Source organism: Psittacula echo, assembly GCF_963264785.1.
Source record: "Psittacula echo genome assembly, chromosome: 3".
NCBI lineage: Eukaryota > Metazoa > Chordata > Aves > Psittaciformes > Psittacidae > Psittacula > Psittacula echo.
Genome location: NC_137736.1, coordinates 114852243 through 114870886, shown reverse-complemented (window position 1 = coordinate 114870886; position 18644 = coordinate 114852243). Strand labels below are relative to the sequence as shown.

Genomic DNA, 18644 nt, shown 5'->3' with positions numbered 1-18644 from the left:
AAATAGTGGAATGATTTGTCTTTGTAACTCCTGTAGAGGAACTTCACAAATCAATTAGCCTGAGGAGTAACATATCTTCCATGCCAATTCTTCTTACTTATCTTAGTAGGAGCAAAGCATAAGAGGAAAGGAGTTCTGAAACAACAGTCTGTTTTCTGAGGATCACCACTCCAGCTTCCTCAGCAGGTCTGGTTTTCCAAAGCACATATTCAAAGCCTGACTCTACTACTCAACAGGACTTTTAAAATGTTTTTATAGTAATTTTGACCTTCATGTGTCACTGGATTTTTTTGTTCAGATTTTTCTGTTAACAGGTCTTATTTACTGGCTGGGTGATACGTCTTAAACTTGCTTCTTTCCTGTTTTTCCTGTTTAACCAATATCCGGATATTCTCAGTGAGCAGGTCAACAGAAAGTGTTAATGAATAATTACAGAGAAATTCTGAGAAAGTATTTGAATTGCATCTGTTTGGGACTGGTGAAGTTGAGGGAGAGACAGAACATAGCCAAACCAGTCCAAACAAAAGGTGGGAGACGATAGCCCACATATCAGGAGCCATTAGACAGTAACAGTGGCTTTTGCAAATTCATTCACAACTTAAATGTAAGCAGTAGCTTAGGAAGCAAATGTGAGAGAACTTCTGTGGGGTAAAACTTGTATTTTGTGTTATATATAGTAAAGAAAAGGAAAGAGGTACATGAGAGAGGACAGCAAAGCAATAAATAGAGAGATTCCCTGAAATATATGAGGAAAAAGGCTGTTCTGCAGAGGCTGGTAGCTCCAGGCTCTCTACTGTCAGTGACACTAACCAATTTTCTGCCAGGTCAATAGTTGGCAACCAGGCCCTTTTAGGCTCTTGGCTACGTCTGAAGCAGTAACCAGTGTGTTAGTTCTTATTTTCTTCATTTTGCTGGAATTAAATTCTACTTGCTGACAGATTACAAGTCAACTGTTACTTTCTAGTGAAGAGGAAGCATGCCACATGTCCTTCATAACCATAACTGACAGGCAAGAAATGCAGCTACTGATACCTTCCATCATCAACATCCTGAGATTTAGTAAACTGTCAAAACCAGTCAGTCACTATTTAAACAGCCACATAACGAAGGTGAAGGTTAACAGAAAGGCTTTGATTAGCTTGTTTCCAGGTTCATATTTAGCATTAACCTTTAATAAACAAAAAAACAAAATAAAAACACCTGAACGATCAAGGATTTTAGGGTTATCTAGTAAGTTGACCCCATTTGCTGCTATTGTAATGGGCAGCTATTTTTACCATGCACATTCCTTATCTTCTTTTTGCAGCCATTAATGAACAATCAAATCAGCTGAGTTGAAATTGCTTTCAACCTGATATGGTAATAATTACATGAATGACATTTCAGGCCTCATTTGAAACCTGAAGGCTGAGGTAAAAATGCATCATTTTCATAATTTTCTTTTTCTTTGTCTTCATCTCTTATTCCTGATAGCTTATAAGGATTTTCCTTGTTACACTGCCATTACCTAACTGAATCAGCACTAATTTGTTCGTTCTTTATTTAGCATTTTGAGATCTGGTGGTTTTAATTCTTACTGCAAATAACACAAAAGTTGTTACAGTCTCAAAACCAATGTGCTTCTGGTTTTCTCATGCTTTAATTTAGCTATCTGAAACACTCTTCTCTCTCCACTGTAATTGCGAGAATGACAGATATTCCAGTGAGATTTCCTGAAGTAGACATTTGGCAAATATTCCAGAAAGAGAGGAGTCTTTAGTTACAGATTAATGATTTATTAGTAGTGTTTATTTAGAACTGCCAGTCAGTATGTCTGTAGGAATTAAATAAATTGGAGCTGTGCAGCTTTTGTCTTCAGACTAAAAAGAAATGTCTTAATTGTTTGACAGACAGAAATTCTCTGAGAAGGATTTTATTCTGATCCAAGCAATATGTAGCTGGTCCCCTTACAAGTGTAAATATTATGGTACTGATGCCACTTACAAATAGGCTTTGTTGTTGCTAAAGAATTCAAACTAATACAAGAGTGAAATCTCTCAAAACAATGTTATTAGTCTTTGATAATGCTGCTTATAGTGAGCATCAGTCATTGGCTAAGAAATCCCTGCATGTATCCATGATTTACTGCTGAGGTATAGCAGAAGATGTGATAAAGAGAGGAGTCAAAAGAAAATAATTATTGTATTCTATATGAGAGTGTACATTTTGCAATTAGTGATGTTTTGTGATTTGTGATGGATGTTTATGCTGGCCCTCTTTTGTTGAAAAGTTGTTTTTGCAGCCATATCCACTGTCACATCCACACGATAACTTGTGCTTCCATTGTTATTAAAAAAGATATGTCTCATATGCGTATGAATATATACAGTTTACGGATATATTTTCTGCCACCCATTTAATTATGTCCTTTTTTAACAGGAACACTTGAATTCTTGGTTGTTTCCTAACATGACAGACAAACATATTTATTAAAAAAAAAATAATTAAAAAAAAAACAAACCATACTGGAAATAACAAAGTATTAATATCTTATTTTTTTCATAAAAACAGATTTATATCTTTTTAATTTACTTAATTGCTAAATCCTGGTTAATATTGACATTAAGCATTGATAAAGCAATATACTCATTTTAAAAGAAAAATATTTCCTTTAAAACTTACTAAATAGAAGAATTCAAAACATCTACATTAAAAAAATGTAAATCTAATCAGCAGTATGGTAATATTTGCTTTTGAGTAACATGACTTTCACTGCTTGTGGCTTCTGTTATTTAAAAAGACAAGCCAATTTATTTTTATAAAACACATAAATGAGCTTATTGATAGTGAGGTTATTCTTTGTAGTTCAATAAGCCTGTTTTTCCAACAAGTCCATTATTTTAATGTGAGAAATTAAGTTTATTATGTAAATCAAGAAGACAGATCATGACTTTGTTCTTTGAGTAAATTCTGGTGAAAAAGCCGTCATTTCTCCATCTGACACTCTTGCACAATTCAAAGCATTGCTGGCTTTTCCTGCTGCAGAAATACAATTTGTTGGGTACTGCCTTCTGTGACAGCAGGATGTCATTTTCATTTTCTCTAGAATTTTACAGACTTTGCTCCCAAGAATATCTGGAGGCAGCTGGTTAATTCCTTCATTCCTTTTCTGCATGTACTTTTTTAAATGGAAGAATTCTGATGTCTTCATTTAGCTTCTCATTAGAAAGATATGAAAATAACACTGGTAAAAGGACTTTTAAGTCCTCCACCGCGTGATATATTCATTAGTCAAACATTTCCAGTGATGGCCATCCAAGCATATTTTAATGCTTCCTGACCTTGGAGCATAGTTATCTCCTAAGTGATTTTAATACTATTATTTTAACATGGAACTTAAAAGTAGGCATGGATGGAAATATATGACTTTGGTAAGAGCCTCAAAATGAACAAGTTTTCATAGCTTGAACAATGATACAGGACTGGTTTGTCAAAGCTCACATGAAAAACTGTAAGTTACAGTCATTGAGCACAAACCCTTGCTATCAGACAAAAACAAGAGAAAGGAAGCATCAGAAATGTATCACTCTGTTTTTCCTTTTAGTTTTTTCTTTTTTCTTTTTTTTTTTTTTTTTTACCTGACATATAACTCTAGGTTGACTCCTTGTTTCCCTTTCAAATAGGTCTTCTACACCCACTCTTTCACACAGATTTTTTAATGTCAAATCATGTATAATGCACACACCCTACCTGACCTTCACTCTTCAGCCTTTTCCTCACTGCATTTTTGGTCATGCATCACACCATACAGCAGCTTCTATTTTATTCTGCTTATAAATTTTATACTGCTAAGGTTTTCTGGCTCCAGCCAGAAGAAAAAGAGTATATACAGTTTGTATTATGATAGTGCCACAGCCAATTTTGAGTGAGTAATCATATTTTATTTCTCATTAGAACAAATTACAGGATGTGGACTATTGCTGTGGTTGTAGGTTGTAGGTTATCAAAGCTTTTGGTCTTTGCTTATAAAATAGGATTCCTGGGCCTGTAGACTACCAAAAGGATTGTTTTGCTAAAAAAAAAAAAAAAAAAGAAACAAAAAGTTTTATTCATCCTTTTTTTTCACTATGGTTATTTTTTTAAACATGTAGGTGAACACCTAGAGATTTTAATCAAAAGAGTCGATGGAGAACAGTGTTGACAGACAATTTTTCTTACTAACCTGTATGCTTGGTTTTCTGCATTTTTGAGAAAGTGTTTTATGCTTGTGCTATTTCTGTAAAATAATAACATCTACACAGTATATTGATATTATTTCTAAATGCTAGGCTGTTTCACTTTACTTGTATCAAGACTATGTTTATATTATGAAATATTTTTAGTTAAAGACAAGAATAAAATAGAGATATTGACTTCCTTTTATTACTAAATTGTGATGAGGCTGTCATGATAGAAGCATTTTTCATGCTGTTACAGTTGCTTTAATCATTCTATTGTAAACTTTGTTTTGACAGAATTTGTAGCTCAGTCATAAGCTTCATCCCATCTGTAATATGGCTTGCAAGAACTCAGTTGATAGTCTATTTTTAAATCTGGCTTTCAAAATAATAAAATAAAATAAAATATAATTAAAATAAATTAAAATAACATAAAATAAAGTAAAATAAATAAGATGAAGTTACATACATGTAAGTCACAGAAGTGAATGAAATTTAATGACTTGTAGTCTAGAAAATATTCTAAAATGTCTTGAAACAATAAACCGACTCAATTCTGATTAACAAATATCTCAATGTTTTAGATCCATAGAGTATAGAATTTTAACTTATCTCCTTGACTTGATTGTCTTTTAACAGATCTTTTAAATTGTTCTTCAAGCTTCTGTTAAAAATGCTATCATAGAATCATAAAATAGTTATGGTTGGAAAGGACCTTAAGATCATCTAGTTCCAACCCCCCTACCATATCATTTATTGTATGTCACTATCAAACTTTTCATTGAAGATTAGGTACATATAGAAAGAGTTTAATGACAATTTTTAAATATACATAAATTAAAGCAAAAAATGGATACATGAATATTATATTTAAGCAAAGATCAGTGTGGTGATACAAAAAAAATCTTTATGATCTGATGAAGGGCACCTGACTATAATGTTGGAGAACTGCATGGGGTATCTGAAGAAGTTATTTTTCCTGGTTTTGATCATTAAGACAATGACATAGGGTAATGGCTATAAAGAAGGCTTCTAGATATTGCAAATCTTTTTGCAGGTGTAAAAAGATAGACTTTGCAAAGACACGTTGGATGTTTCTGTGAGGTCTGGTCAGTGTTTGCCAAATCATGTAATGAGGAAGAGAGTAATTTCAGAAAAGAAGGAAGGTTAAAGGCATTCAGGAAGTGCATCTTTGGTCAAAGGTTTTATAGTGCCTGGTTCCTTTCTTTTCTTCTTCTGAACTTCAGCTGTATGTGACTTTTGCCAGCAACACAAACTTCACAAACAATAGTCTTATAATGAGTCACAGGTCCCGGTTAAACAGTTCTCTACAAATGCAGTTAGCCATCTGGTCCCTCAACATAGTGAATGCAAGTTTCCAGCATTACACCATATCGTTTCTTACCTGAAAAGGACAAATCTTTACCCTCTCTGCTCTTCAGATTTGTGAAATAGGACTTTTTCTTTCAGTCTGCCAGTTCAAGCTTTGACCCAGGTTTTCCGTATCTTTTTCCCTGACTTTAATCCTTTTGTTGGCTGATTTTGGCTAATCAAATATTGCCTAATTTATACTGTTCCAGGATGTTTCAGAACTAGTATTTGTTTTTTGGCTGTAGACAGCAGGATTCTTCTTGCTTTCAGATCTTGCAGGTGGCATCTCCTGCTATAAAGTGACAAGATAACCTGACAAAAACTTCCCATATCTTGACCCTTCCCACTAATCCAGTGTCAAAAAAGGGTCTCATGAGGATTTCTATTTTGAAATCAAGTTCTTTTCTGACATAAATCCTTTTAATACAAATCTATGAATTCACCTTTCCCTCCAGCCCTGATATCACGTTAAAGAGTAGCAGACCAAATGCACAGTTTAAAATAAACTTAAAATTAACTTCTGTCCTACTCTGCATCTCAGGGGCATCAAGATGAGTGAGTAGTCTAGGTGGCAAGAAGCAGCTGAGTCTTATTGCATACAAACAAGGGAATATAACATGAGTCATACTGTTACATATATATATACACACACAAAATGGTATTAACTTATATCTGTGATATAAAACAGGCTTCACTGTTTTCAGGGTCAGGTATGACAGTTCTGTTGGGCATTTCTTTGGGATATGTCAGCAAATCTTTTCAGTTTTGTGGCAGTCAAGAGACACTGTATCATAGTATCATAGAAATATAGAATGTTTTATGAAAGGTTTGCATCCTGAGTGTCATGCAGGATTTGCAGAACAGAGGGAAAAGACTTTTTTTAATTCAATCCATTTGAAAGCAACTACTTTATCTGAAGGCATTTCCGCTCCGTACATGACATACTGTGATTGACCTTTGCTTAAATTCAGTGACTGGCACAAGCACAGCTTTCTCCCTGAGTATAAGCTGTTTTTTTATCTTGGGCAACTGTATGAAAAGCCTCAGGGAATGAGTGCCTCTTTGCTAAGTATACAGATGCCTCATGGAATGGCCATTTAGCCCCACCAGCTGCTCCTTTCTAGGTACTGTCTTTCAGAAATGATTAAGCCTCCTTGTACTTTTCCATGAACACAGAACAGTTCTTGCCTCCTCCCACGATAATAGTGACACATAGAAACACCTTTGATATTACAGATAACATGATTCTATAGTAAGGACATTCAGAGCACATTAACAGCCCTCATTTCCACTGAATCCTGGTGACAGTGGCACATACATTGTTATCCCCTACACGGAACTGCTGGTCAAAACAAAGTATGAAAGGACATGATGAATTACTACATTGATAAATGAAGGGTTGGAGGTCTGAGGAATTCTAACCAGATTTAATATACAATTTGCAGGCAAAAAGGAAGCTAATTTAGACTTGTCTTTTAAATGTATCATGGTACTCGCAATTTAATGACGTGCCAAGATCCCTGGTGTGCATTAAATGGAGCAAATCATTCTAGATGCTATGCATCCAATTCCTTGTTGAAACTAGGGATTCAAATATTCAGTGTTTTTTCTACATACAGGAGGATTACTAAGGGAACAAGGACCGCTAGCATCTTAGTATTGTTGAGTATTAAGCAAATTCTCAATGTAGAAGTCCAGGGGTAGTAATTTGCCTTCACCCTCAAAAACAATTCTTATCATGATGTTTTATTTTTCATCTACAGGTCACAGACACTTAAAATGGCTGTTTTCTCTTTTTAAAAGCAGGAAACCTTGGCATAGGGTATTAAGATAGGATAATTTGCCCAAAATCAAGCTGCAAGATGTAGACAAAAACTGGTATAGAAATATATGTTTCTAAATCCCGTAGGACAAAAAGTCATGTTCCTCCATGTCCCTTCACACCACTTCTTACTTTAGGAACTTATTAACAAAAGTTAATACCAGCAGGTGCCAAACCTGGAAGCTGTGAATCCTACTGTTAAACAACTGATAACAAAACAATTCCAAGAAGGAGATGAACACTCTCAGTAGAACAGCATTTGCCAGCGTTGTAGGCAGGGATCTCTTTTCCCCTGGAAATAAATTTGTGATGGGAGGAAAGAACCTTTTTAAACATGAACATGGCATCTTCAAGCTGAGTTTGTTTATATAAGACAAATAGATCCAGGAGGGTTGGTTGTTTTTTTTTCCTTTGATAGCACATATTGTTTATGTCAAGTAAATCTTTCTAAGACTTTCATCAATCTAAAGTTCATTTTTAGCTCATACTGAATAAGAATTTATGTCATAAGGTGCTAGACCAGGATTGGATTTTGTTCTTATTTTTCAGGCTGGATTGATTTCTACCTTCCTTGAAGTGGGCATGTTCTTGCATAGACTTCATAATGCTGTTACAAATCTTGCAATCATTCATAGCAATGTAATAAAGATTCTTCGGTAAATTTCAAAAAGCACTACCAGGCCACATTCTGCCTCACTCTGATTAAATGCTTCTTATGTACATCTAAAAAATAAGAATTAATTGTTTTTACCATATGGCATGTTGAAAGGGGGAAATAAACCCACTAAACTGCAAGTCTCTGTCAGTAGAATGTCATTTTTGAAGAAGTAGTATTACAAATCTCTTCACTTTCTCTCACAGCCATCAAAGAAAACTTTTAAATGCTACTGCAAACTTTGTTCAGTAATTCACATAGTTTTGCTTTAGGTTCAAAGATGGAGGAGTGTTTTGTTCTTTTTTCACTCTGAACTTACAATCCAGAAACACATATGTAGGCTTTCTGTCTGTGTCAGAGGTACAGAGGATCAGAAGGAAACATATTCTGTCAATTGTCAATAGTAGGTCCCATAGTTACTGTTGTTGCATTTCTCTTCAGGAATTCCCACAAAAAAATAAATATGTGTAATAGTGTGTGGTACAAGAGCTTTAAATCCAGCACTTCCAGAAATCATCACTCTCTCTGTCTTCAAAATCTGTAGCTGATCAGGAGTTTCAGATCAGCAGCGGATCAGATCATTCAGAGGTGTCCTGCACACCCCAAACTGGGTTTACATTATGATTGGTGGCCGATCTGTTTTCTTCTGGAAGTCCTGGACTCATTGTAACTAGTCCTCTGGAATTATGTCTACACAGACATTAGCCATATCTGTACAGCAGATTTAGGAAATCCTCAATTAATGTGCCAGCTACAGAAATTCTCCTCAACAAAGTTAGGAACGAAGCAAAATTACATGAGAGAAGGCCAATTATAAAATAGCTTTACATAGGGCACGTAAACACTGTTGTACTGTAGTATTGTGGCTCTGCGAGTCCATATGAGCATGTATTATCCATACGAATATATATGTTATCCTCTATACTAACACAGCAGATGTCATATATATATTTTGCTTTTCAAATTCCTTCAGATTATCTCCCCAACAGCCTTGATCAAATCACAGGCTGTTATTTGTTATGTCTTTAATACTTTCCAGAAGAATGTCCACTTATTTCAGAGTAACACCGGCCAGCAAACTGATGTAGGATGTCATAGAGAGACTAGAAAAAAAGGATCACTGAATGATGGAGTCAAAAACAAAGCTTACTTGTGTCCTCAGTTAATAGTTATAGTAGCTCAACATTTCCTCCATCCCAAAATATAGCATCTGCTATAGGATGATGACATAAATGTAATATGGAATTTTGCAATGAATCAACAGGAGGAGATGTTCAGATCTTTTCTACTAAATTTTTCATCAACTAGCTAAGCTGTTATGATTTCATTAAGAGTAAATAACATTTTTCTAACTTTTAAATGGAGAAACCAAAGATTGCAGAGTATCTTTTTTCCTTTACTCATGACTTGTGAAGCCAATACCTCACCTATTGTGAATCCCCTTTTCTCTTGATTGATTACATTGGAATCAGATGACTCTTGTGTTCATTATTAACTTTAATTTAAGAATTTGGAAAAAGCTTGAAGTAATTGCTTTAGACTCTGATCAGTCAGCAGAGGAAAGCTTCTGGAGTATAATTCACTATGAATAATGAATCATTATAGGTAATGAATCATTATCCATAGCACTGTTTTAGATGTTAGAGATGCTCTAATGTGTTAGGACATGAAGTGTGGAGAAAATGACATAGAGTTGGACATGCAGCCAAGCAGGCACACTGTCCTTGCTCTGTGCCATAAAGAACAAGCCAGCAGAGAAAGCATATCCACATTAGTATGTGACACTGGTACATGCATCAGATTTTTTAGTTCAGTAATAGATGTGTTGATGGGACTTGCAGACCTAGACTTGTTCCTGCACACAGGCTTCAAACTCATCATCATTTCTTTCTATTCTATTTCTATTCTTAAATCACAAGTACTCACTGCTGCTGTATTTCATGAAAACTAACTGTCTTTTAATAATGAAATGAAAGGAAAAGTTATTATCTTGTCTCCTAAATCTCTGCAACTTACCATAACTGATTTATATGGATCATTCTAAAGGTAGAGTTGTGTGAATAGCTGATGGTCGTTTCTGGAAAGTATCTGATGGAGAGAATTTCATTATACTCCTTGACATTTTAATCCTATATAATTATTCTGTAATAATTAGAATATATTTAACTGGGCTGCAAGGCTGGAGGGCATAAGGAAAAAGGTGGTTTTTTCTAGCGTCAAATACACAGGCATGATTTGGTTTTCAAGATACGTTATGATGTGAACCTGTGGTTTTGAAGGCACAGCTCAGAACGTTGATGCATGGTGAAAAGAAATAGTGTGAAAAGAAATTTAAATTACAGTAGAAGGTAAAATATTTCAAAAAAAGCACATCCATTTTTACCAACCAAATATAGAAAAAGTAACCTATACATTTGTATTTAAGATATTGCTGAAAAACTAGGAGCTGAGATCCATGAAAAAGTATTTTAAAATTCAGGCTTTACTCTTATTTCCACCTCACCCCTTTCTGGAAATAAACAAATTCTTAATAGATCTAACTAAATTATTTTTCAGGTGAAATAAATAAATGAATATAAATTGCTTTCAATATTTTTTTCAAAAAATGATTTTTTTTTTCCAGTGAAACTTGTGAAGAAGTCCCAACAAAGTCAATAGCACTTGTCCAAGATAAGATAATACTTACGAAAATGGGCACTTAGAATATTTTCTATATGTAAATGTAAAACTATAACTCATATTTTCTTCAAAGTGAATAAACCCACAGTAATGTCTATCACAGTCACCAGTGATCTGTCAGAACTTAGAAGTTTAACGATGGTATTTCTGGAATCAAGTAGAGGTTTTTTTTTTTTCTCAATGGTTCTAAGATTGACCAGTAGTATTCAACAGATTCTTTCCAAAAGTAAGGAGAAATCTTAAAATCTTGTCTTTGAACTCAGTTGAAACTTGAATCAAATTACTCATAGGGTTTGAATGTTAACAGAGTCATAATAAACAAGGAAACTCTATTCCCATAGATGCCTGCTGAGACCAAAATAAAATGGATTATAATGATTATAAGTTAACAATTATACATATTGCATTAAACTCATATTAATGTTAGAGATACTTCTGCTGTTACTCTATTTTTTAAAAAGCTGTGGATCATTTGGAAAGTATGAAAAAGTATATGCTTTTATGGTGGATTTTATGAGTTTTCTAGAACAGCCACACAATTTTATTCTTTCACATCCTCAATCAGATATATTTCATTTCATTCTCATACAGTTACAGAGGAGAAATAGGTATCGATACATTTTTATTCCAGATGTAAAATTCACATCTCAGTTGTAACTTATGCAAGGAAAATAAGCTTCATTAAACAGAACTACAAGTTGTCAGTGGATAGTGATTTGCAGTGTGGGAATACTTTCCTTTGAGATCATTAAATTTACATGGCTAAAGTAACTTTATCTCTGAAAAACCACTTACTACCTCATACTGATGAAGAAAAAAGTGATTTTTTTTAAAAATATGTTTCTTAATGACTCAGAGAACAAGTTTCCATTGTATTTGCCATGTTATACACATTTACTTCCTGAGGCAGACACAAAAGCAAATTAAAAAGAAAAAAAATAGCTAAATGCAATTTAAAAGAAATTTTCTAAATACTTGATTTTCGGAATAATCTCATAGCAGCTAAATGAGACAATTTTCACAGTTTATAATATCTTCATTATTTCTCAGAAATACAGGCTATGAAAAAATTCCACTTACCAGTTCTATTCAGCAGAACCAGTTTTCTTCCATGACAATACAGCAAAAGACTTTTTGTCACTAACCTTTCTGGAAGTAGGGCGTAAGGGCAAATACGCAACAATGGGCAACAAGCATGGCACCCTTATGTTGCCAAATAAAGTGTACATGCATATCTATTTATCTATCTCATTTGTAAAACAGCAGTTGCCGAGTAGTATTGCACTGTACCAGCATAGAGTTCCTGCTGTGGACTTGTGTTGAGATTGATAATGACTAATAAAACACTTGCTTGGCCATGGTTTGTTTTGCAGCCAGCAATCATGACATAATTGTATTCTATATAGAAAAAGAACAAGCGTATAAGGAGTTTACACTTAAAGCTGAACACAAAGCAAAAAACAAACTTACTTACAAAATCTCCAGAAAGGGAGAATATCAAATATGCAGTATGAATATCTCTGAATATCAAATATGCAAATGGAAATAAAATATGAGAACTAATACATGGGAGGAAAAAAGAAAACAATATTGTTATTTGTACTACTTCTAATATATACTGTCAAAGTATAGTAGCCATGAATGTGACATGAATATCATAAGTGATAGGGCTAAAGACAGTAAGGTTTTTTATGCATCAGAGACAGAAATACCCTGTTTATACCTCATATTTAGAATTGACCAGGTTGAAGTACTTGTGTCAAATAAGAATGGGAAGTTCTTTTAATCGTCTAATTGAAAATTATGTAAAATAATTTCTAATAAGGAGCAAAATTTATAAATTAGATCCATACAAACTGCACAGAGGAGTCCTCAAACCAAGCCTACAGGACACCAAAATTTTATACCAGTCAGCAAGAAAGTATTAAAGTTAAAATTTAATTTTAATAATGTGTAGGATGTCAAGCTTCTATGTGATACAAAAGGGGAAAAAAAGAGCTCATATGATCCATACCCACCATAGAATCCACAACCATTTATGAAAAGAAAACTATACACATGATTGGAGTTTAGAAGACAAAGAGATCAATCTCGTTTATTTACTAAGGAAAAAAAGAAGTGATTTGATTTCTGTGCATATACTTCTTCCATGGTGAACAGTGATAAAGGACCATTTTGCAAAAATAGAGAAGTGTTGTAAGGACTGCACCTCAGAGATGAATACACACACACTTAAAATAAAGTATCTTTTGTCAGGTGAAGTAATCAGTGCAGCAAACTGATAAGGGAAATTATGTTTGCCTCCTCATATATTCAAATAAGTAGTGTATACCATTCTATATGGGACTATAAATTGAATTTGTGAAGGTAATTAATTATGTTAATAGGCTCAATGAAATTCAGTGATTTGATATTCAGGAAACAAGAATAGAGAAACATTCTGACCTCCAACTACAAGTCTGGGAATTTTCTGAATCTCTATAAAGTACAGGAATTTGAAGCATTTTGTCTGGAACTGTGAGGATAACTGCAGTCTCACAGCCTGATTTTAACTGTCTGAAGAATAGCTAGAGCTTTTACCACGGTTGGTTGCGATGTCTGTATCTGTGCGTCTCAAACTTTGAAGTTCTTGGAGAAAGGTGATTTTTTAATACAACTTCATATAGTTACAGTAAGGGGAAGTTAGCAAATGATGGCAGAAATTAATAAAAAAAACCTTTGAATTTGTGCTATTTCCCCATTTAGACTGTGTCAAGATCCAACTGTGTTTAAATGGAAGCTCAAACTTTAAAGCAACAAACAAATTTTATTTTTTTTTTAATATCCATTACATTTTATCTTTTTTTTTTTTTCCCCTTCCCACTTAAGTATCTGCCATATTTAGACCAATGTATATCTATACTGATAAGCCCAATAGATGCACAATGAATGATGAGTGCTTGGGCTAGAAAAGAAAATTGAATGAGTGCAAACAAGATTTAATCCATTTCTTCCCTCAGTATGAAAGACACAGATTCCACACAGACCTCTGTGGAATAGCAAACCACAATGAAAAGCCCTTCCTTTCCCTCAAGCAGGCATATAATGCTGTGTGTCAGAAGCAGTAGTGCATACATACTTTATACACAACCAATTTTGTAACTTAAATAATATTGCAGAAAAGGATTGCAAACTTTTGGTCACCTTCATTTATCCAAGATAGAGTGGTACTGAAATCCCCCACCGACATAGACATTATCACTTACTGATCTCCTGAACTGCAATTTCATTGCAGAAAAATTGGGATGTGTTTGAATTTGCTAGATTCATCCAGATTTTGAAGTTATTTTCTTTTCGCTATTGAGTGTAAGTGTTCAGGAGTAAAACATAGAGTTCTAGAGAAGCTCTAGAGAGAGTATTTCAAGTGATTTACTTCATCTCAATGAAAATTTGGCCTCCCTTGTGGATGAAAGAGACACATTCCATGTAGCAAACCATTTAGTAAGGATTCCCTACAGAAAGCAAGGTATATCAAGCATTATATGAACCTTAATTGTGGTTATATTTTATTGCTACTTAGATTATTAAATGTTTAAACTACCAGATAGCAGAATCTATATTCTCCATAGTGGAAGTGTGCTAACAGTAATTTTACTAAATATTTCAGCCCTGTTCCAACAATCTCTTGGAAGAAAGTTAATGGTCATAATCCAAGTAAAGCCCGCCTGAGAAAATCCCAAGCCGTGCTTGAAATACCTAATGTGCAGCTAGAGGATGCGGGAATGTATGAATGTAAGGCTGAAAACTCTCGTGGAAGAAATGTCTTCAGAGGACAGCTACAAGTGTACAGTAAGTGTAACTGCACACAGTACTATGCAGCAATGCTTTGTCCACATTTAATGTTTTAACTACATATGAAGGATGCTAAGGTCCAGCAGAAACAAAATATCACTCTTCTAAAATAAAATTATTATTGAATTAAGATATGTATTTTTATTTCTTAGTAATTCATTAACGTGAGATATAAAGAAAGTTTATTCTCTCAAAGAACTGTCTTAAATACGATTTCATACTTGATGTTTATGGGGTTTTATAGGATTTTTTTAAAGAGTATCACTATAATTTTAAAAGTCCATTTTTTTCTCCTGATATGATGTATAACAATGACATGCAACCTGAACATGATTTATCTGTCAGAAAAGAATATTAGTGATATCTTGGGATTTTTATCACAGTTTTATTAATGTTTCGTGCTTGCCGTGCCTGAGTGCTGAGTTTTGTCAAATTCCTCATACAAGAATCAAGAGCTTGGAGCTTGGAGAAGTGCTTCTGATTTTGTAGAAAATTCTCAATCTAGGCATGCACAGTCTCTGAAGGTTCTGATTTTCAGAAAGTGCTGAACATTTTCTAAGATTGGTGTTTCTAAAAGTTTTTTGAGTAGGCATAAAAAAATGCATCAGATTGAATACTTACAACCCAGTTTCCCTCACTGAATGTGTGGTTGAGACCCACATACTTCTTATCAATTAAAGCTACTCCAATTGCTATCATTCCATGAATCCTACTAGCTTAAATACTTAAGAAGAAGGGTCTACTGCAGGAGGTCATGCAGTGAATCTTTCAGACTGAATTGTTTTCTGTCCTCAAATATCACAGTTAGTGGAATTCCAACTGCTGCAGTTCAGACGCGACCTCAGGCTAATAGATACCTTTAAGAAGGAGTCTCTCCTGTTAATCAATTTTATTTTTCTTTTCTTGATCCCAGTCCAATGCTGCTAGTCCTTTCTCGCCATTACTAACTATACACAGTTCTCTTTGTTATACATTTTCATCAAGTAACCATAGGCTGGTGTCATATATTTGGTTTATTTTCCACATATGTCAATATTTCCAGGTCCATAATCAATTTTCCTTTCTCCTCCAGCTTTCCAGTGTCTTTATCTTAGTCCCTTGGTTTTAGTGAGTATCAGCATATCTCTGGATGGTGATTCTCTCCTTGCTTTTGGTTCTCATCCATCTAAAGCCAAAGGCAGGTTTTTTGTCTTCAATTTTTTTTGCATATGCTGGGAAAAATATGTGATGACAAAGATGGTAGTTTGCACCTTTCATTTTGGACGTGCTGTCTGTGCTGCATTGGCAGCAAAGTTTTTATAAGGCTTTCGCTGAAAACAGCAGTCAAAGCCCAAGAACTATTTGATGGCTCCTCCTATGCCAATATCCCAGTAATATTTATCTGGTATTGCAAATTCTTATTGTCAATTACTTCCCTGGAAGTACAACAGGTCCTGCTAGGGACCTGGGGCTGGGGAATTTAGCTCCATACGTGGTCTTTTTAAACAACATTTCTTAAAGCGTCTAAATTAAAAAATAATAATGATTTATTAAGTGTATCCCAGCTCACAAACTTACTAGCTGTTTTCTAGTGCTATCTTTGCCTCCGCCTTTCAAAGTTAAAGGCATATAAAAGGTGCTGTTCAAGAGAGAAACTAAGATGCTAAAAACTGAATTTATTATCTCAAGATCACCCTGCAGACCTGTGGCATAAAATCACAGCAACATTATGTAGTGTTCTAAACAACTCTGCCTCTCTCATTAGCCTGGACACATTTTTCTTCTGAGCAGAAATAAAGATGATACACAAATCTAGGAGTCCATAGAAAACATTTTCAACATAAAAACCCATTTTGTTCTACTCTGTCCAGGTGGAAATACGTATTTTTATTTCTCTACCATTGTCAAAATTATATTTTTTACTGTCACTGCCTTTATGAATAGCGTGAAATTTGTGCTAGTTGGCATTTTCTGCAAAAATATTAGAACTTCTTTAACAATATAGAAAGGGGGTCCACTTCAGATTTGATTAACAGATATATGAGACTAATATGTTATTAAGTTTCTCTTAAGTCTATTATTATACTTTGGATTGTCTTAGAGATAAGTCAAAACCAGATCTGAGTCAGAGTTTCACCTATATGCATTAGCAGGGAGTAAGGTCAGAGCAGGCATCAGAGGGCTTTCAAATGGAAGAGACCAGCAGTGACCTCCAGTACAGCAGAAACACAAACTGTTACTAACCCCTTAAAAGTGCCTTTTTTTTGGCCTTAATGTTAAATACTCCCCAGTGAGCCTCTTGCAGCCTTCAGCGCTCATGAAGACAGCATTAGTCTCACTGGCCTACTTATCTTGGCAACCCTTTCCAGGGTGTAAGAGAGTTTGGGTAGGAAGGTTTCTAGCAGCACAAAGTTTAGCCATATGTTACTTTAAAAGATTCTCATTTCCCTTTGCTGACAGCTGGTACGGCAAGATTCAGGGGCATTACTTGAAACAGCATTTCCTGCCGTACCTCTTGTTCATAACAACAGTCAACATGAATTATTTACCTTTAAGCTCATTTTCTTTGCACTGACATCCTATTCCTCCAGGACACAAAAATTGTTTTGGCTCAGAAATTCAGATGTAGGCCATCATTCCTTTCCAGGGGATTCTTGTAAAATTTCAGTGCAGGTTGTAGGACCAGCTGTGTCATACTGCAGTCTCACTATCTGCATATCTGTAGGAACTCACTCACTGTCTGTTTGAATCTTCTTCATTTCATCCACTGCATCTGATCTGAGTCATCACAGAGTATTTTGGAAACAGCCCAGGACACCCAGTCTGCCTGTCTGATCACATTTAATAACAAACCAGTGGGTTTTTTTCATTTCTTACCTGCTGCTGCAATCCAGATATACCATGACTGCCTGATGCAGCTGACAGTATGGATGCTCAGAAAGTGGTATTTCGGATGCTGACAATTTCAGCTAGTTGTAGTCTCAGCACTTTAGGGCAATTCAACTGTAGAAATGACAGTCATTAAAAACAATACTGACAATGCAAGACATCCTCATATGCATTGCCACCTATTTTGTAAGGTGTGATTTTTCCCCAGGTAAAGTGTTCATCTTTTAAGTTTTGATTAAATTTTCTTCAAGCTCAAATTGATTAATAAAAGAGATCACAACAATTAAAATTTGGGTGGAGAAATTGGCTGTAAAGGTTTTGTAATTACAGTTGCACCACAAATCCTGGCTAGTAGCCTTTTCCCAATGGTAGGAGTTGTTCTGTGCAATTCCTGCCCCTCTCTCACTCTGAACCTTTTGGGTTTTTTTCTGTGCTACCTACTCACTAGTACCCATTGAGCAGACAGTGGTGGTACAAAGCAGACCATAAAACCACCTTTTTGGCCTTTTTTTTTTTGGCTGTATCAGTTCCCTGATCCTGCTCACAGCAGTGCCCCATGAGCAGAACTGCTGCTACAGCAGGAGGGAAGGTTTGCCATAACAGAGAAGTGGAACAAGCTCAGGGCAGGAGCATTCTGTGATGCAGTGCAATGGACCATCCTGATTTAAAAAAAAAAATAAAATTGATCACTTCCTTATGAAAGCTGTATGGAATAAAATCCACTGGTGCCACTACAGGTTACCCCCTGGCTTGAGAGGAAGAGATTTCTGTAGTCAGAGTTGCACCTTTAGGTTAAATTTGCTATATTATCTTTCTCACTGTAATAATTTCCTATTCTTCTCCTCCTGTATAGTTCTCAATTAGCCTTGTGTGCAGAAAACTTTTTTTTCACCCCAAACTCTGTACTCCCATTTTAGGACACTATCTGAACTCATTTCTCTTTGAAAATTTTGTCCTCAATTTTCTCTCAGTCAAAAAGTTGATGAATAATTTGAGAAAGGAGGCTGAGTTTTCTGCATCTGAATTTCATCTTGCACAGAGGGTGTAAAAACTGGCCTGTAGGCTTGCAGATTTATTGCCAATTTGTGTTTGGAAAACATTTTGACATCCTTGAATAAACAGGTGCAGAAATGCAGTATAAAATAAATCAAGGATTGGACAGTGATTTTAAAATCTCAGGAGTGCTGTGTAAAGCTGTGGCACAATATCCATAAAGACTACT

The 18644-nt window shown here is 34.9% G+C and overlaps 1 protein-coding gene across 2 annotated transcripts in view; it reads left to right on the top strand.

The window, feature by feature from the left end:
* CNTN5 (contactin 5) overlaps positions 1 to 18644 on the top strand; it is a gene marked incomplete at both ends in the record, with an annotated part of 355379 nt that overhangs the window by 199475 nt on the left and 137260 nt on the right. For both annotated transcript variants that reach the window (XM_080614312.1, XM_080614311.1), the window contains one exon: positions 14370 to 14551. In XM_080614312.1, the coding sequence (XP_080470438.1) occupies positions 14370 to 14551 (182 nt within the window). The remainder of the gene's footprint in view (positions 1 to 14369; positions 14552 to 18644) is intronic.